The 19373-nt window shown below is 42.4% G+C and overlaps 1 protein-coding gene across 4 annotated transcripts in view; it reads left to right on the top strand.

Moving 5' to 3' along the window:
* Positions 1-19373, top strand: part of zfhx4 (zinc finger homeobox 4) — a 308534-nt gene that overhangs the window by 278449 nt on the left and 10712 nt on the right. For all 4 annotated transcript variants that reach the window (XM_044340031.1, XM_044340033.1, XM_044340032.1 and 1 more), the window contains 3 exons: positions 11062-11160; positions 17524-17657; positions 18936-19136. In XM_044340031.1, the coding sequence (XP_044195966.1) occupies positions 11062-11160; positions 17524-17657; positions 18936-19136 (434 nt within the window). The remainder of the gene's footprint in view (positions 1-11061; positions 11161-17523; positions 17658-18935; positions 19137-19373) is intronic.

The following is a 19373-nucleotide window of genomic DNA, read 5'->3' as shown; positions in this document are numbered from 1 at the left end:
CCTCCCTTGCATTATTCACAGTGGCCGAGTGATCGAAGCCTGGTTCAATAGCACTAAAGCGGCGCACGCTGGAGAGATTTGTCTTACAAAACCTTGACACACACACACAGGCGCACATATGCTCTCACACACATTGATTTTTGGTGGTGGGAATCTCCCAGGCTTTGGACGAAAGGCAGGGACGTGAGAGGGGCTTCCCCTGTCAGAGCAACCCCCTGACAAACGCACACATACACACCGACACATTCTTGCCGAACCATACACACACACACACACACACATGCACAGGACATAGGCAAACACTGTAAGTACATCTTTAATTCTCTCAAAATGAGATGTGATGATGATGAGGTCCGGCGATAGCCTGAATAAGAAAATGAAAGAAAAAGCTGGAGATGGGAGAAGAAGGATCTGCCTCTTAGATCTGATGGGGTTTCATTTACAGAAAGATGAGCTGATGGTAAAATAAAAGGAAAGAAAAAAAGTCAAACTGATCATATTTTCTTTTTTGCTGACTTTCCCTTTTTTTGCATTTTACCATCAGGGGGCTTTTTGCAAGGGAAGCAGAAAAAAAAAATCACACATTGCCTGATATGTCATATCTTTCCACTGCAGCGCGCTTGTGTGTATTTTCACACAGGCGAGTTCAATTTGAAGCCTTCGGTTGATTTGAATGGTGATTTTTCTAACACATCAGTCACTTCATTCAGTTTTCCTATTTTCTTCAGAGCGGCACAAGCTGCCGAGCACATACCACCCCCTCTGGCGTTTTTGACATATTAACATGTATTGACAAGCCAGCACTCGCATTCCTGTAAACATTAACGCACAAACACACACATACACACACCTCTGTCCCCTGAAGACATGTGATCAACCAGACCCAATCCCTTGTAATCATCTGGAATCCCCCCCCCCACCACCACCACACTCACACACACGTATAGTTCCCCTTCAATCCCGGGTAATGGTTTGGGGCAGGGGGCTGAAGCGGTGGGCTTCTTTCCCTTAGCCCCAGTGTCTTAAGCTGCCATTGATTAAATGTTAACTGATATACTCGGCCCTGGCAATCTTGTTAGAGCTGGAGCAGGCAGGCAGCTAGACAGACAGTTTAGGACCCGCGCCCTCCTGATCAATAGCACAGATAAAGATTTCATCCATCAATGAGCTTCCAAAACAAAAGGTATCTGATACCTGATTAGGCCCGTGGGGACACACACACAGAGATTTGAGCATGAACACACGCTCACATCGCCACATGGGTTGAAGCACATGAAGAAATGACAAATATACACACCTGGATCACACATAAATGCACAGGGATATAAAAATAATAACTCCCTCAAACACACACACACAAACACACACACACACTTGCTTTTTTTTTTTTTGTTCAGAGTAATTCCTCCATCTGAAGTCAATCAGTTCCACATCTAATGGTGTAATTACAACAGATACACACAAGCACACACACACAAATATGCACAGTGAAGTTTATAGATAAGGCAGCTCTGACTTTTCCCGGATGAAGGTTAATTATGCTGTGTTAGTTCACTTAGGTGTGTGTATTTGTTTGTGCATGTAGGTATATGTGCATCATCGCTCAGTAGCGTGTGTGTGTGTGTGAGTGTTGCCTCAAATGCATGTGCATTTAGATCCTCAGAGCATGCCAAAGGCACCGCAAAACGTCTAAATCAATGTCTGGGCGACCACCACTGTTAAAGTGTATCAATAATGTTCCCCTGTCTTCTTTCCCGGCTATTGTCACAGGGCAGTTTGAGAGTCCAAGCCTAGCCACAATTAAGACTTAATTATAAATCAATATAAAGAGTCATTTGAATATTGATTTTTCTTTTTTCTTCAAATTGTTAACATATTCCCCACCCTGTCTACGCTCTTCTTCCTTTTTTGTTACAACTTTAAGGAGAATCAATACTTCCCTTTACAGTCATCAGAGAAGTGGTTTTGGCATAATTGGAGCCAAAAACACAACGGGATATCTTGATGGGGGTCAATACCCAGAGGTGGTCAGGGGGTAAAAAATGTCACAGCCCCTCAAATTGTGATAGCTTTTCAAATACACTTAATGACGCTTTGTAGCTCTCAAAGAGTGATCTAATTTTGGGGGGCTTTTGGGTGACATTTGTTGTCACAATGCCAAAATGCATTTCCATAATTTTCACGGCTGACATTTTCTTTGATATGACACTGTACCAGAGTGCACTCCAAAAACTGATATCAATGCAGCCCCGGTAACCTGTATTTCATTTGATTGAATGATATCTTTGCTGTTTCATTTTTCTGCTCAGCCATTTTGAGGGGCTGTGAGATTTTCAAGTGGCGTGTCAGGGGCCGGGAGTCTAATGCATGGAAACATGGAGCTTTCTGTTTTCTGACGGCTAGCAGAGATAAGGTAGAGATATGGCTCTAGCACTGGCTCAAATCTAAAACAGATCCCGCTGGGGGGAGGAGGGGAGTTAAGAAAGTGAAGGAAAGGAGAAGCGGGGGGAGGGAGGGGTGGAGGTAGCAAGAAAAGGAATATTGTCAATCCTCTAAGTGTCTGGCGGTGTCTCTCTTTCTTTCCCTCTTTCTCTCACTCTTTCTCTCCCCCTCTCTCCCTCAGTAATCTGATTTATTCGAAGCATATGTGTGCTGCTCTGTCTTTGTCTGCTTCTATTAGGGCCAGTGGGGGCCCATATGACATTGTTTAGCCAGTAATGAAATGGACATTTTTTGCATGTTTTTGAGAAAGTCAGAGGAAAGCCAACACTCCTTATTTGTAACCGTCTGCAAATACCATCTCCGGGGCAGTTGCCCCAGGTCTGTGTATTCGTGTGTGTGTGTTGCATGTGAGCATATGTGCCCATGTATTACAGGTTCCATGTGGTCATTTTGCAGATGATTCTGAGCAACCTAATGAATATTTGGGCTTGAAGATATTTCTCTTTTTATTCCGTGATTCTATTCTTCTTATGTTGAAGAGTCCTGCCATACTCCCTAACCTCAACACATAATAAGGCCCTGATGATGCACACATTTTTGTTTTGCACACTCTTCTAAGGAAAAAGACATGTCACACGGACTTATTGTCAGTATATGAAATTGTTATGTGCTAATGGGAGCGATGTGGTGCTCCGGACTCAACCGAAGCCCCCATCAACGAGGAATGTAGTCATAGAAAAGCACCGAAAATGAATAGGATGAATGGGGGAAAAATCAGTAATTTTTTTTGCCATATTTTGCTGTGTGTAATTCACACAAATATGCTGTTATCCTGGATAAGAGTTATATATCGAATGCAGCATGCATGCAAAACATATTTCAAATAGTGTGTATGTGTAATTGTTCCAAATGCGGATTATTCACATTTCTGCTTTGCTAGATCACAAAATTGCATTTTTCATAAATGAACTAAAAACACAAATAGACAACTTTTTATGATCTTATAATTATATTTTTTATCTGTCCTTTCTATCTACTTAAATCTTTTCTTTGATTTCCATCTAGGATTACAGTGTTGTTTTTGGTGGCTCTGAAAGCAGATGGTTTTTATGCAGCTAAAAACGGGACAGTAGCCCAATAGGATAAAGATCTGTTTAAGCATTATCCATTTGGCCACTGCCCGTCACAGGCCTATTTTAAGCATAGATACACACACACACGTACACACACACACACATACACACACAGCCATTCTCTTAAACCATGGCAGCCATTTTATTAGATTCCCTGTTTTCAGGCCTCGTATTAGTTCCCGGAAAATAAATAAACCTTGAATACATGACAAGGACCAGTCTGGTCAATTGGAAACTATATCTATCCTGCTGGTATCTTTGTTTACCAGTGTAGTGATGGATGGACAGATAGAGGGATAAATGGATGCACTGAGGAACAGATAGGATAGGTATATGGATGGATAGCTGTGTGAGAAGATATAAAAATAGATGGACAGATGGATAGATAGGTGGATAGATAAATGGATGGATAGATAGACAAATGAATGCGGCAGGGAGATCTTGTTGGGCTGATAGAGTTGAGCAGGTATGCCGAGAAACAGCTGCTTTCTTCATTAGGTTCATCTATCGATCTCGGACCCTCGCTGTGTGTACGTGTGTGTGTGTGTGTGTGTGTGTGTGTGTGTGTGTGTGTGTGTGTGTGTGTGTGTGTGTGTGTTTTTGAGGGAGAGAGAGGGGAAAGACAGCAGCCTGTGTAGATAAGTGCTGGTAATAGAACAGAATGAATTCTTATCACAGAGATGGGAAGGCCATTAACCCTCAGCTGCTAGTTCTCTCTCTCTGTCTCTGTCTCTGTCTGGTCCGACTTTCTCTCTCTGTTTCTCCCTCCCTCCATCCTCTGGTCGGGACCTGACAGGTCACGTTGGCGAGCGTGTGTGATATTTCCACTATGTGTGTTACTCTCCGAGAGTGTGTGTGTGTGTGTTTTGCGGCTGCCACTGTGCAGACTGCCCCATCGGCCAGATGTTTATAATCAGGGGCTAGATAAATATTGGACCGAAGAATCATAAAAGACCAGGAAAAACAGAAAATAGAGAAAGAGATGGGGGAGATGAAACAGAGGAGAGGAATCTTCTTTTCAAATTATTCCTAAATCCCTCAGTAAGCTTGCCGTGCCGCCTCCTCAATTCACCTACTCAGCCTAAGGTGATTCAAACTGCCGAAATGCAATATGGCTGTTGTGTAAGATGCAGGTGTGTGTGTGTGTGTGTGTGTGGGTGTGTGTGTGTGTGTGTGTGTGTGTGTGCACACGTGTGGAGGTGTACAGTAGGTGCAGTAGGTGTGCTAGCCTATTGTATAAGGCCAGGTGTTGCGGCAATTTTTTTTTCTTCCACCACAGAACCTTTTGAAGCCATATTTTTGTCCTGTGAAAACCTTTTGTATTTGCTATTAAAGAATCATTAACATCATCCCCCCCAGTGCTCACAGCAGTGAAAATGAAACCCCTCTTAACACAAAACAACAGTTTCTGTCTGCGCAGCAAGCAAGACACCCAAGCCTTTAATCTTGGCTATGTTTATTCATATGATTTTCTTTTTTTCCCTTTTTTTCAAAAGAGTAATAGGTGTTTTGTTAGTCGCCTGCAAGACAGCGGAGCGGGCAATTTGAGCGAAATAAAATACAATGAAGTGTCTCAGGAAGTCATAATTGACAACAACAAAGCAAATTTGGAGCTGCTGATACAAGCGTTTTTTTATACAAAAGTCATTTTTTCAGCTTATTCTGTCAGTTCAACTTATTGACATTCACACCAGGAGCGTATTAAATGTGACAATCCTATTGTCTGGCTTTCAGAGTCAACCTGAAACAATAGATTTTTTTTGCTGGTGTAATAAGTTCTCATGTTTTAAGCAATAAATGGGTGGGTGTGGGTGGATTTGAGCGTGTGGATGGAAACACGTGTGTTTGCTTTTGCCGGTGTGTGTGTTTACATGTTAGCATGTGGGCTGTGGACCTCTGTGCGTGAAATACATTGAACGCTGTGTGGGAGTAAATGTGTGTTATGTGCAGAGGGTTTCATGTGTAGGTGTGTGTGAGCGTGTGCGTGTGTGTCAGTTATTCCCAGGCCCTGTGCAGGAGCTGTAGCCCCTCTCCACTGGGTTGATGTTTAGTATTTTAGACATGCTACATTAACAACATCTGGTTAAGATCTAAATGCTTGTTAAACGCGCTGAAATTCGGGGGGAAAGGTACAGGGAGAATGAGGGGAGAGAGGGGGGATAAAGAGGGAGAGTTGGGTAAATAAAGATTTGAGGGTGAGAGAACGGGAGGGAGGGAGATCAGTAAGTCCGTAAGGTTATTACTCTGGCAGTATTACCACTGGCCCTTGACTGTGTGTGTGTGCGTGTGCGCATGACTGTGACTGTGTGTATGCTTGTGTGTCTGTGTGGGATGGTGTAATGTTTCAAAGCTTTCCCCTTTAAAACCTAGAGGCCAAACTAGAGCCACGCGCGCGGCGCAGGAATGTGACATCACAGGGCCCCTATTGCTCGCATACACACACACACACATGCACACACAGTCTCACAGGGGACATGACCAGAGTTGTAAGAAGAAATCAGCGTCAACATCATGGCTAAGTGAGGGAGACATGGCAGTCATGGGTGTTACGCAAAACATTAAGGCTACATTACTACTACAGATACACCGGACACAGACCATATCTAGTCGTTATTATTACTTTTAGACATATAACACAACAGTACTGATAATATTCTCACATATAGAATCCTAACAGATACAGTTATAGTTTCTCAGTCTAGTTGTTGTAACATTTCTCATATATTTCTTATATTTTCTTTGGCAGCAATTACTGTTTCAGTTGATGCTCACAGTGTCTATGATTTAAGATAAACAATAATGGGGGGAAAAAAAGTTGTTTTTTTTTTTTTTTTTTTACTCCTTTACCCCTTTAATGAGCACCATCCTAGCCTTAAAGAAGCAAATTAGAGGCAGCTCGGCCCAGCTAATGAATTCAGCCATTTTGGAGCCTCTGTGTCCAGTATCTCGGCGTGGCATTGCTCTATGGTTGTGTGCTGTATGGCTGAGTCCTCCACCGGGCACATAATGACCTGGCATGGCGGTTATGGGCCCTTAGGGGGAGACGGGAGGGGGAGTGAGCGGTCTCAGAGCAGGTCATTATACAGCTAGAGGGCACACACACACACACAAACACGCTGCGCTGACACTTTCAATACATCCTCCATTGCCTCCATCTCCCATATGTCTATTCCTCCATTTTTTTTCTTTCCAAACATCTCTTTTTATGTGTCTTTTCCCCTCATCCCCCTCCATCTGTCTGTCCAAATCTCATTTTTCCATTATATTTTTTACGGTGCTGATTTGAAGGAATACGAGCAATTGTAAAATAATTTAGTACCAAAATAATTCAAAACATCTTATTTTCGTTTGAGATCATGTAAACCAAATATGTTGTGTTTGGGGATTTGCAGAGTTATTTATCGAACAAACAGGAGAGTTATTCATCCAGGGCCCTAATTGGTTTCACTGGTTTCCAATTAATAGTTGAATCTAAAACCAGGCTGATTTGGCTGTATCCCTAATCAAGAGTCACTTAATTATTCTTCCTCTCTAACGGTTAAATATAGGCTGGTGTTGGTTGCATGGTAATCGGACCCAGGGTCTGTGGTTTGCTCGAGCTCACCGGCCGGCTTTAATGTTCCGACCGACCCACATCAAAGAGAGTCCCACCAGGCTGCCAAAATCACACACCCTCCGCAGCCCGACCAACTCCCTCTGCGTGTGTGTGTATGTGTGTGTGTGTGTGTGTGTGCGCACAGAGGCAGTGGAAGGTGACTGCGAAAGTTTTGCTCTGCGTGTCCTCTGGTAGCGATTAAGTTGATGGTTAAGAGTCCCTGCCGCAGAACCCTCCGTCTCTCTTTCGCTCACACACACACACACACACACACACACACACTTGCACATGACAACTCACATGCAAACACATGCAGTCACTGTCTCACTCACTTGATCAATGGCGCACATCCACACAAACACGCCCGAACATGCGCACACACACACAGTCGCACACGCACTCACGTACACACTCATGTGGTGTGCAACTGTCAGGGTCAGTCAGAGGGCAGACGCTGTGCTGATGTATTGAGAGAGCTCGTCTGGGAATGTCCTCAGTGTGGAAACACATTCCCCGTATGCATGCACGCACACACACACTCACCACAGATCTAACCGACTAGAAGGGGAAAGGAGTGAAAAAAAAAACACTGATGAGGCCCAGATGATCACCCCTGCTTTCCTCTCTCTTTTTCTCTTTCTTCACCCACTCTTCACCCTCATTGCTCCCTCGCTTTCCCTCTCTCTGTTCATTGTCTCTCATTTCTCTTGTGTCTTATGTAGCTACAGGTAGAGTGCCCCCTAGAGGTTAGTTTTGATGGTGGCTGTGTATTGTCATGATCAAGCACTGCCTGCAACTATGACCACTTTCACCAGACCTATATCCTCCTTTCCTTATTGTCCTCTAATTCCTTATTGTACTTTAATAAGCTAATATAGAAATGGACAATGATTTCTTGCAATGACACAATTTAGTATTATCAATTTCAAATATGTTAAGAACATAAGCATTTTTTAAGAGCACTGATTGTTTCCTAAATATATTTATAGTGGCTATATGCATGATAATAACCACTAACTTGTCCTAGTTTACTTAGGTTTTGATTTATTGTAACAGGATAAAATGAACTGACATTTATTTGTGATATAAATTTAGAGTATAAACTGAAATATATTGCATTTTATATATTTAATACTGTACAATTAAACTTTTATAACCTGTTCTATGAAAACAGATTACTTTCAATCAAAGCAATGGTGTGTCTATTTTTTTTTTATCATATATATGTAAATATATATACAGTATATATACAGTGTGGTGCAGTGGAGGAAAAAAGGCAGACAATGACAAAGGAGATGAAAAGGTTTTTTTTTTTCCTCCTGCTTTTTGAGATTTTTTTTAACCTTTCTTTTGAGAAATTTGTCCTGACCTTGCAGTATGTGAGATCTTCGAGGGTTTATTTTTTTTCTCTGTATTTCTGTTTTGACCCTTCTCCCCTCCCCTTCTTTTCTGACTCTTCTGTGAAACATGCTGTTCGATTTGTGCTATTTGCTTTTCCTTGGCATCGAACAAAAGTCAAGTATAGAGAAAAGATAAACCAGTGATGAAGGACTTTCAAACCCACTACACACACAACATTTACACCCACACGCGTGCACACACACACACACACACACACACACACACACACACACACACACACACTATCCTTCTTCCTTTCCCTCTGTTCGAAGGTGGGGTGAATTAAAATACAAAGATGGACGCTGCAGCACCAGCAGTGAAAATTGCAATTTCTGCAGCCCGGGCTCTCTTGGCTGACAGGAGATATTTCATCCCCGTTGTCACCGACGTATTAATAAAACATCAGGAGCAGAGTGCAGTCCCAGTCTCTCTCTCTTTCACACACAAACACACACACATACAAGGACGCACACATACACCTTGACATAGACTGTTTATACACATGTGCAAAATGCGTACAGCACTCACGCGCATCTGCAAATGCAAAAATACAACAGTGTTCGTGAATACAAACACACACACACACACACACACACACACACACACACACACAACCGCAATTTTCTTCCTCAATCACATGTCACCATCTGCCATGAAAATTTCATGCTGTATATAATGTCCACTTAATGTGTTGGCGCTTAAAGCAACGGCGCCAACACTTAGTCTATGTGTCTGTCTGTGTGTGTATGTGTGTGTCTCCGGTTGTGTGTGTGTGCGCTGGATGTGAAAGGGTTAATCATATCATGTTTCCAAGGGGGGTTTTGCAGACCTCTTGTGCTCATCATACAATGGCCAAAGTGATTGTATGCAAATGCAAGCTGACCTCAATGCACCCTTTGCCTGATTTCTATGAATATGGCTGTGTGTGTGTGCGCGTGTGAATGTATGTGTGTTGTAAAATATGGTTATTAAGGCATTGCAGGATTGATGAGCACAGCTCTTTTATACACATTCACACAAACACGCATGCACACAGACACACACGCACACCAGTTTCATTCTCTGGCAGAGTGAGGGGTTTGTGGTGAAAGAGACCCCCCCTTCCCCCCATTTAGAAGACATGAAATTTTTAACGGTTTTGCTCTGTGTGTGTGAATATGATACTGTGTGTGTATGATTTGACGCCTGTGTGCAAGTGTTTCTGTTTGATTTTGCATTTGTGTGTGCTATCCCTGAGATGGAGGAGGGTAGTGTGTGTGTGTGTATGTGTGTGTGTGTGTATATATGTGTGTGTATGTGTGTGTATATATGTTTGTGTGTGTGCTGTGTGTGCGTGCGCATGCCTGGTTATCTGGCCTCTCTCAGACTGCTCAAAATTCATTACAAAGTGACATCAGCCCAGCCGGAGACAAATGATGGCTGGATGAAAGGGAGCGCTGGGGCTCGGCTAGGATTAGTGTTAGCTTGTGCTGGCGACACATATACACACATACACACTTGTACACACACACAAAATGCATATACACACACACACTCACTCACACACACACACTTTAATCCACTGGCAGAACACTGCAGATACACAGAATTATCAAACAAGGGGCTGAACTCTCAGAGATGGGCAGGCTAATCTGCTAATAGTACAGAGCTGCGTGTGTGTGTCGGTGTGTGTGTGCATGCACATTTTTTTACAAAGGTATACAGAGATACAAAGACACAATATCTGCATCCAGTACAGTAGTGAACATCTACACACTCTCTACATGCAGCTTTATTTTTAATTTTTATGTGTTGTAGGCTCAATGATAATGTTAATATTAGTCTTTTTTTTAAGTTTTGTTTTTTTCCATCAGTTTTAGTGAAGTAGAAAGGATGGATTTAAAACAGGATAATTTCTATTTCCTGTGTGTTGTAATATGGATATTTCTCTAAGCTTAAACAATAGTTAATCAGAATTAAATAAAAGTAAATATATTTTACATTTATTTAAAAGGAAATAAAGGAAAAAATAAATATGATTAAGGCTTGTCTTTAAATTAAAAAAGTGACTCGTGAAGAGTGGCAACCAAAATGACTAAAATAGTTCCCCTGTTGGACATATTTTGTTGTCACACAACGTCCTTGCTTTCAGGCCATGGATGTATTATGTTTCACCCACTAGAAGTGGCACGGCAGAGCTGTTTTCACTGGAACATGTGTTCAAGTCTCCAGAAGCATTATTTCCTGGCGAGATATACCGTACAGTAGGGTAAACCTGACTATTGTGTAGAAATAAAATATTTTATGAGGATTAACAGAACACGTGCAAGCAGGAATATTTTCAAAATGTTTCTAATACGATACAGCAACATCTGATAAAATATCAGCTCTCTTTCTCATGTCAGGCGCCATAGGAGGTTTTTTTTTTTGGTGCTGGTCCCCTATAGCCAGCAAATACTGTTTTCAGAGAGCACCATGGGTAATGTAGTCATTTTCTTTGTGTACTTTCAGAGGAAACTGCTGAGGATGGTGAGAGACCTCCTCGCTCTTCATCCAGGCCTGGACTCAACCTCACTGACCGAGACTTGACTGACAGCAGGAGAACTGACCGTAAGTCTGCACACATATACTTCAAAAAGACACACACACACATACACACATACAAACACCTATGAACTGTAAGCTTCCCTTCTTTCCCAAGTTATCGTTCATCTCTCTCTCTCCCTCAGATAAGGTTTAAACATGTGTGTGTAACATGTGAATGCTGCTGACTAGCCTCCATGTGACCTGCTTTAATCGTTTCCATCTGACAGAAAGAGAAAAAGAGAGAGAGAGAGAGAGAGAGAGACGGGTAGAGAGTGGGAAAGAAGGAAAGAGAAAAACGGAGAGAAAGAGAGAGGGATAAGTTGAGTGTTGTGGATATTACCAGGCAATGTCCAGGCCCCAGATTATTTTTTAATCAAATCAGTTTGCGTGCTTGTAATTTATAAGCGCCTTGCATTAATCTTTTCTCGTTCTTGTGCCCTCTCCGATGACATATTAATTTTTCATAAGCGCAGGATTAGATGGGGGGGCTGTGTATATGTTTTTCTAATATTGCACCGCATCCCTGCAACCCTTAAATTAGTTTTTTTTTCCTGCACCCTCCCTTCATTTTTCTTTCTCTCCTGTTTTTTCTGGCTCAATCCATCCCTTAATTGTTGTCCAATCTGTGACCCTATCACTAGGCATTACCTCACATAGAAAAAGAGCACAAGATAGAAAGAAGAAGCTGTTTATTTGTTTGTAAGAATGGCAATATTGTAAGCAGGGAGGGGCAACAATCTGTACAAGGCGGCTTGGTGTTTTCTTTTTTTGGGGGGGTTGGGGGGTGAGGTAGGGAGCACATAATGCCTCTGCTGCGAGGCTGTGGTCGGGATAGCCCTGGCTTTGTTAGATTTGATTTACCCAAATAAGAATTCATATGGTCTTTTTATGTATGAGATGGAAATCCATGGCTGGGGATGAATATTGCATGGGGTCTCTCTGTCTCTCCTCTTTTTTTTTTTTTTTCCTCTGTCATTGCATGGGGTTCTTTCTCTCTTTCTCCCTCTACTAATGTCTCTCCTCCTCTTTCTCTCTTACCCCATTCACCCCCCACCACCACCCCAACTCACGCACGCACACACCTTCCAACTCCCACCCTCTATCCATCTCTAACTCCCTCCCCACCTCCTCTTCCTAGCATGCCATACCTAGCTCCATAATGTGAGGCTCAATGAGGCAGAAGGAGAGCTGAGTGAGGCTGGGGCCTATTAGTTTAGCTAGTCATCTATCTTTCAGCTCTATCTCTCTGACAGGCCTGTCTGACGGACTGGCGGGGAACCACCATCCATGCATTTACCGCCGCATATTACCGCCAGCGTCATTTAACACTGCCGCACACGTGCAAAAAAGCAAACCGATAGTGTCCAGGTCCCTCCTACTTTAAAGCGTGCTTACGTATGTGTGCGTTCCCGAGTGTAGTTTATCAGATGTCAGAAATCTATTTAATAAAGCTGAAATGTATGCCTATTTTGTTTTTTATGAATAATTTGTTCTAGGAATCGCCTTGGGGTCAGCTGCTAGTTTGGCCAGGAAGCCAGATATAATATTTCTAGTGGGTTTTTCTGTTTTGTTTTGCATTTGGATTAAAAGAGGTTTCAGAAAGTCAAATGCCAAAAAATGCAAAAGGGAGCCTGGTGTGTCAGCGTGTTGTTATGCGAGGGTTATCATCAGAGGCAGCGCCTTGTTTTTCTCTTTGTCCAGCTTAAAGTAGTAAGATTTAGCATCTCCTTCCTCAGCCCCAAATCTCTGGCAAGCTTGAAATGTTCAAATCTGTGTGTGTGAGTGTGTGTGTGTGTGTGTGTGTGTGTGTGTGTGTGTGTGTGTGTGTGTGTGTGTGTGTCCGTATGGAGATCTCCAGGGAAGGGATTACAGTGTGACCAAGTGAGCAGTGTGTTTGCGCACTTCATCTTGAAGACCAAGATCCTTTAAACAAAGAGGGGCAGATAGATAGAGAGGAGAAGAGACAGAAAAAAAGAGAGATAGAGGGGGGAGGGGCAAGGAAAGACAGAAAGAGCGTTTTCCCTTGCTTCATTTACATTGTCTTTTTTAATCCCATGTCACTTTAGATTAATTATAATCCATGTTACATTTTCCATGCAAATGTCTCCAATGTGAATTACTTCCAGATAGCTTTGTGCTGTGTGTGTAGATGGCGCATGTCGCCACCATGGCTCAGGGGCCCACTTCTTATAAATAACCAACTAAACAAAGGCCCCAGCATGGAAATGAGCCTGTCAGGCAGCCTAAGGAAATTACAGATCTCTACCTGCTTCAAATTAGCAAAGAAATTACTCATTGTTCCTACAGTCAAATGTTATGTATTAATTTCGTGTACAATTTTGAATTGAGCAGATAAGGGGGGAAACAAAATGGAATCACATGCAAACAAGATCAGATGTTAAATATTCCATATTAGCTTGTTCACATTCAGAATATTTTCAGTCTTTTTTTATATTTTTTTTATTTGCATGCATCTTGCAAATTTGCCCAACTTGAGATGAGGGCTCTGCTCGTTTTCTGTCTCTCCAAGATGAGATTAAAATATATTAAAGATATTAGCATGTTTAATTACAAGCCTGCAGCAATTCCTTTGTGCATGTATGTGTGTTTTCTATGTAATGACAGCTTGTTGAACGTCACAGACGATTTGTCAAATGTGACAAGGCCATGCTCATATTTATCTCTCATTAGAACATAAGCTGGAGATGGAAGAGAAAGGAAGGCTAGTCATTAAAAAACACAAACTACTAGACAGCTGCTGTTTAACAGCCGTTCTCCTCTCTCTCTCTCTCTCTCCCCATTTGAGTATGTCCCGGCCTCTCTCCATCTCGCTCCTTCCCAGTTTCTCTCTCTCTCTCCCCTCCGGCTAGATCTGGGCCTGCTGAGTGCTTCAGTGGGAGTTTGGGGTTCAGAGTGTGTTGCTGTAATGTTATCAGGTGACCGGGGGTCAGCCTAATGCGTAACCTCAGAGCAGGAGGCCAGTAAATCATGCTGGCCGGCCCTCCCTGGCCCGTTTTGGCCAGCTCTCCCTCTTAGATTTACTGCTCCGTAACCTTAGCCAGTCTGCCAGGGCTCAGGACAGCTAAATTGAATACTAAATCCAAGCTGCCGCCACCCAGCCTGCTCCCTCTTAATTGACAGCTTTTTCCCCGTACTCCTTGCTCTATGTTTGTGGGCTTTTGTTTTTTTTATTTTTCATGAAATGAAATGTCAGGAATGGAATCTAATTGTTTTGCAGCTTGTAAAAGAAAGAAAAAAGAGAAAAAGATTGCAATAGGTATGGTTTGATTGTTTTGAAAGCTTGCTCCAAGACTCTATCCTGATGATGTAGTTGATTTGATATAAAGTCGTAGTCGTAGAGATAGAAGGATTCAATGATATGCTTGTTTGTGTGAAAATCTCATTTGCTTGTTTCAGTTTGCGCAAAATGTCTTACCCTTTCTGACACAAAAGGGCAGATTCTAAAATAGATCCACGAGAAAAGCATTAACTGTGATGGTATTGTCGGTCCTCCTGCCTTTTGAGGAACAATTTGGGGCAGAAATATCCTGAGGTGTTTGGAGCAATGGGCTTCTCTGTCCCTCTCTCTCATTTTTCTTCTTCTTCCCTCTTTTTCTCTACATTTCTCTGCCTTTCTCTCCATTGCCCTGTACTTCTCTCCATTTGAGTGCGCACTTCGGTGTATATAAGTGTGTGTATATGTGGCTCCCTAAACATCATTGACAGTTGCAAATAAAGATGGGTGGTGAGTGTGCCGCTCTCTCCCCCTGCAATGCAAAAGGGGTTGAGTGTCATAAATCACCTTTTGATTTATCTAATCAAGCAAGGTCCTGCTGCATGCAGACATTTGTCATTGGTGGAGAGGGGGGGACGGTGTCAGGTTTATTCTGTCCCTCCGCTTCACTGGGCTGCAGCTGGTGGAGCCCACATAAGGATGAAGGGATGGAGGGAAGGTGGGAAGGGAGGGGAAAGAACAGGGAGGAGGAGGAAAAAGGACACAGTCATTAAGTGTGGGATGCAGACTCACCCAGACAAAGGAAAATGAGAGGAGAGTCTCTTACTGCTGTCTTTTTCTCAATCCTGTTCACTCCCATTATTTCTCTTTAATTATTTTATCTATCCATGCAATTTTGAAGGCAAGAATATGTAATTGGTTAAAAACTAGGGGCAGATAGATATTATGATTTTCTATCATAAATTTATAGATTTTTGGATTGTGCTTGCCATTGTATTTATTTATGTTACTGGTCATTATATCCTTGGAGGACACTCTGCAATTTTGACTGTAATTCTATGCCTCAAAACAACTTTATTATTCACTCACAGGGCTTGCCATTTAAAGCTCCTAAGTGGCCATAGAGAGAACTGCTCTCTCGACATTCAAGGTTAACCAACTGTTTTTTTTCGCTTGAGTGTCATAAGTGTTGATGAAAGCGCTAGGTCAAAGACAAATCTAAGCCAGAAGGACAGATCTCCATGTTGCACATGCACACACACACACACACACACACATTACACAAACATACATTCACATTCAATATGACAATAATCAATGGTGATGTGTGGGCTCTTTCCCCCACCGCATTGTAAATGTGTTTGCAGCCTCTTGTCCGACAATCGCCTCATCTCCTTTCACAGGGATGTAATTTAGTTGCAAATTGACTGGAAGACGGAGGCAAAAATTGAAAGTTGAAATTAGAAATGGTCATAATAAATACGGGAGGCGGGGCAGAGGCTTTGGAAAGGTCAGGTGATATGACGGGTGCTTCCAGGCTGGACCGATCTGGCCAATAGAGTGTCAGAGGCCTGTCATGAAACATATAATACACACACATACATGCACATAGACCTACACACACACACACACGCACACACACAAACCCTGCAGGGGCCATCACAGGCAGTGGAAGACGAGATTACCTCGCTATTCTGAGCTGCAGAGCAATTCTCGGATGTTCTTGGAAATTCACATTGTGTCCTTGTGTTTTTTTTTTCTCCCCTTTCTCTCTCTTTCTTCCTTTCTTCCCTCCCTCCCTCTTGTCACTTTCCTTGACAGGCCAATATTTCAGGCTCCAGATATAGGGGATTACAAATAAAATAAGTGGAACGCCTACTTAATGCAACAGAATTAAAATGCATGAACGGGCCGGAGGAATTGATATGCGCCCAATACAAACACGAGCCACAGAATAATATGAAATACAAAATGTTTTTTTTCAACCCCCTCTCCATGTATCAGTGCTTTGATTTCCCTTTTTTTCCATTTGTGCATCTAGCGTGAAGCGTTGATTCGCAAGAGTGAGGCTCACATATTGCCTTGAGTGACCAGACGAGGGAGGGGAGGCAAGAGAGGGGGATGATGGCTTAGGGAGAGAGGGAGGAAGAGAGCAGGGGAGAGGGAGAGACTGAGGGAGGGAGAGTTGCTGTTGCTGTGTCTTTGTGTTTCACCGAGTGGGTAAATTGCAGTGGCAGAGTATAGCAGGGCCTGCGCAGCCTGTATCTAAGGATGAGGCTAATGAAAGATTTATCAGTGGCTACAGCATTTACTAAATACAACCAGAGGCTGATCTCCCCACATTGAGCCCTGTTGTTAACGTCACACACGCTCACACATACACATACAAACAGACACACACAAGTAGTGCTGCTACTGTACCACCAGCCGTGACCAAGCCCCGAAAATTTAGCATCTTGTACAGACAGAGAAGTTGTTGAGGCAGCTGGGGAAATGTATATGAACTAATGAAGTGTATAATATTACCATAACATTTAATGTATGTCGTGCTGTGATAATGAGCCTGCCTGAGTTTTCTCCATTTCACATGTCCTCAGGGCAGAAACAAGTCAGTGTATATGAATGTGAATAATACAGACCGTGATTGTATCCACGCTTGTGTTGTCTTGGTGTCAAATTATTTAAATCATCACCTATGTCCCACTGAATACTAATTTGGTAGACTTGTTTATGTTATTTGCTCTGTTATATGTGTATTAATAGTCATTTGGCCACTTTTTCATCTGATTCATCTACAAAACACAGCTTTCTCATACAATATGCATGTCTGATCTTTGGGATAGTCAAGTCAAGTCATGTTTAATATGTCAAGTATGAAGACTTTTTTATATTATGTATATGATGACTTCTGCTCCAGCGCTTATTCCAAAAAGACTCATTCAAAAATAAATGTATTGTTTAGCCATCAGTCATTGAAAGCCATCCCAGTCATCGGAAGCCTTGTGTGACACAGTGAGAGTCATTGTGAATATATCTAAGCTTATATTGCAATACACAAATAACTGATTAGTTGATTTTAAAATGTATTTTTAATGCTTTATATTCTCTGTCTCTGTCCCCCTTTCTCTCTCTCTCCTACGACCTTCTGCCAGGAGTGAATACCATATCCAAAGAGGTTACTGGACCGAATGCTATGGTTAAACATTCCCTCCTGCCTGATCGACAAATTGAAAGCCCACCCAAAAGGCCCAAATCTGCTGAGGGGAAGACCTCTGCCAATGAGCAGGTAAAGGTTTGTGAAAATTAAAAGAAAACTGTCAATTGTGCTGCATAAGCTGAAGAATGTTTGTGTTGTTTCCCAGCAACTCAGGGGGTGTTTATAGCTGATCCTCAGAGTGTTTGAGTTGCACTGAGAGTGACCATGGACCTGTGTTACTGTCTTTACCCCACCAAAGAAAATACATCTCTAGGTTATGAAACTTTGTGTGCATCTATTTAGAGTGGACATCTGGCAAGTCATATTCATGTTTGAATTTCTTGTTGGCGGATAGGTATAGAAAGCTAATAGCTAATGAGGCAGGTTCTCCTTCATAAGCACTAATGAAATCTAACCTTCACTGTCACTGTGTGATGAGCTAATGGGAGGATACTTATGAACTGTAAGAAGCAGAAATGCTAAGCTAAGCATTTAGCAATTGCTGGCGCCAGCTTTCCATCAAAGGGTTAAACACAGCCCACCATCCCCTCCTTGACGGAGCTTTTTAGCATCAAGCACAGTAGGCCAGTCTTTATGTTCTTAAGTGGAATACCTGCACTAGCCTTAGGCCTCCCTCCCTGCTTCTTTCCGCCTTTTTGCATCTCTTTAAATTATATGTGTTTTTAAATTAGATTATGAAGTATTAGCTCGTCTGGTTCTGGGCCCTGTAAGGAGGGAGGACTTTGTCATTTCAGAAATGGATTCTATTAAGACAGGTGGTGGGGAGGCAGCTATGTTCAGAGTACTCCCTGTAATGAGGGCAAGGCGTAGCTTGGGAGAGTACACACCTTTGTCATCTGTAATCTCCTGATTAAAAATTCTGGCCAATCGTGTTTTCTGCTAATAAAATTGCATGAGTTGAGAGACTTAAGTGAATTACATGAAACATGGTTCATCTACATTTTCTGTGTTAAGGTGGGCATTGTGGGGAGAGGTGAACATGGTGGGATGAGGTGAGTGGGCAGTGAAGAAAAGCCCTAAGGAAGGAAAGGAAAACCCTATAAAAATTCAATTTGATTTTGTAGATGTGCAGTTATTTTCACTCCTAACAATGCAGGGGACATGGTCCTCGCAAATCTTGATCAAACCCTTTTTTGTTTTTAAGATGTGATGTCTGTTTATTTCATATCTGGCTATGCTAATGGTTCGATCTGTAGTGCAAGAATGATACCCACAAAGGAGTACATTTTGTGCAAGAAATATTTCATACTCTTGGACTAATTGCACAAAATGTCCTTTTCCTTGGATATCATTGAATTATTTCTCAAGTCTCAACCAGCTACTTAATATATCATCTTTTTTTTTTAGGTTCAGCAGTGTCCGTATTGCAACTACAGCAGTAAAGATGCCAACCGTATGCAGCTTCATGTGATGTCCCAGCATTCCATGCAGCCAGTGATCCGCTGCCCACTGTGCCAGGATGTCCTGAGCAACAAGATTCACCTGCAGCTGCATCTCACTCACCTTCACAGTGTGGCTCCCGACTGCGTGGAAAAGCTGATTCTGACTGTATGTAGTAGTAATGGTTATGAATAAGATTTGTGTGTGTGTGTGTGTTTAGACGCCTAGAAAAAAGTGAATGTGCAATGAAAAATGGAAATAATTTGTGAGGACTGTCCAGTCCTCCCTCTGGTCTCCCTGTGTTGTTCAGGGCAAGGGCTTACAGCAAGATTCCCATAAAACATTTCCCACGCATTTACTGTACTCTCTTGAGACACTGCCATAAACTTGATTGTTGTTGTTGCA

The sequence above is a fragment of the Thunnus albacares genome, chromosome 21 (assembly GCF_914725855.1).
Source record: "Thunnus albacares chromosome 21, fThuAlb1.1, whole genome shotgun sequence".
Classification (NCBI taxonomy): Eukaryota; Metazoa; Chordata; class Actinopteri; order Scombriformes; family Scombridae; genus Thunnus; species Thunnus albacares.
Note: the sequence above shows the minus strand (reverse complement) of the source record. Positions and strands in the feature narration are given on the sequence as shown.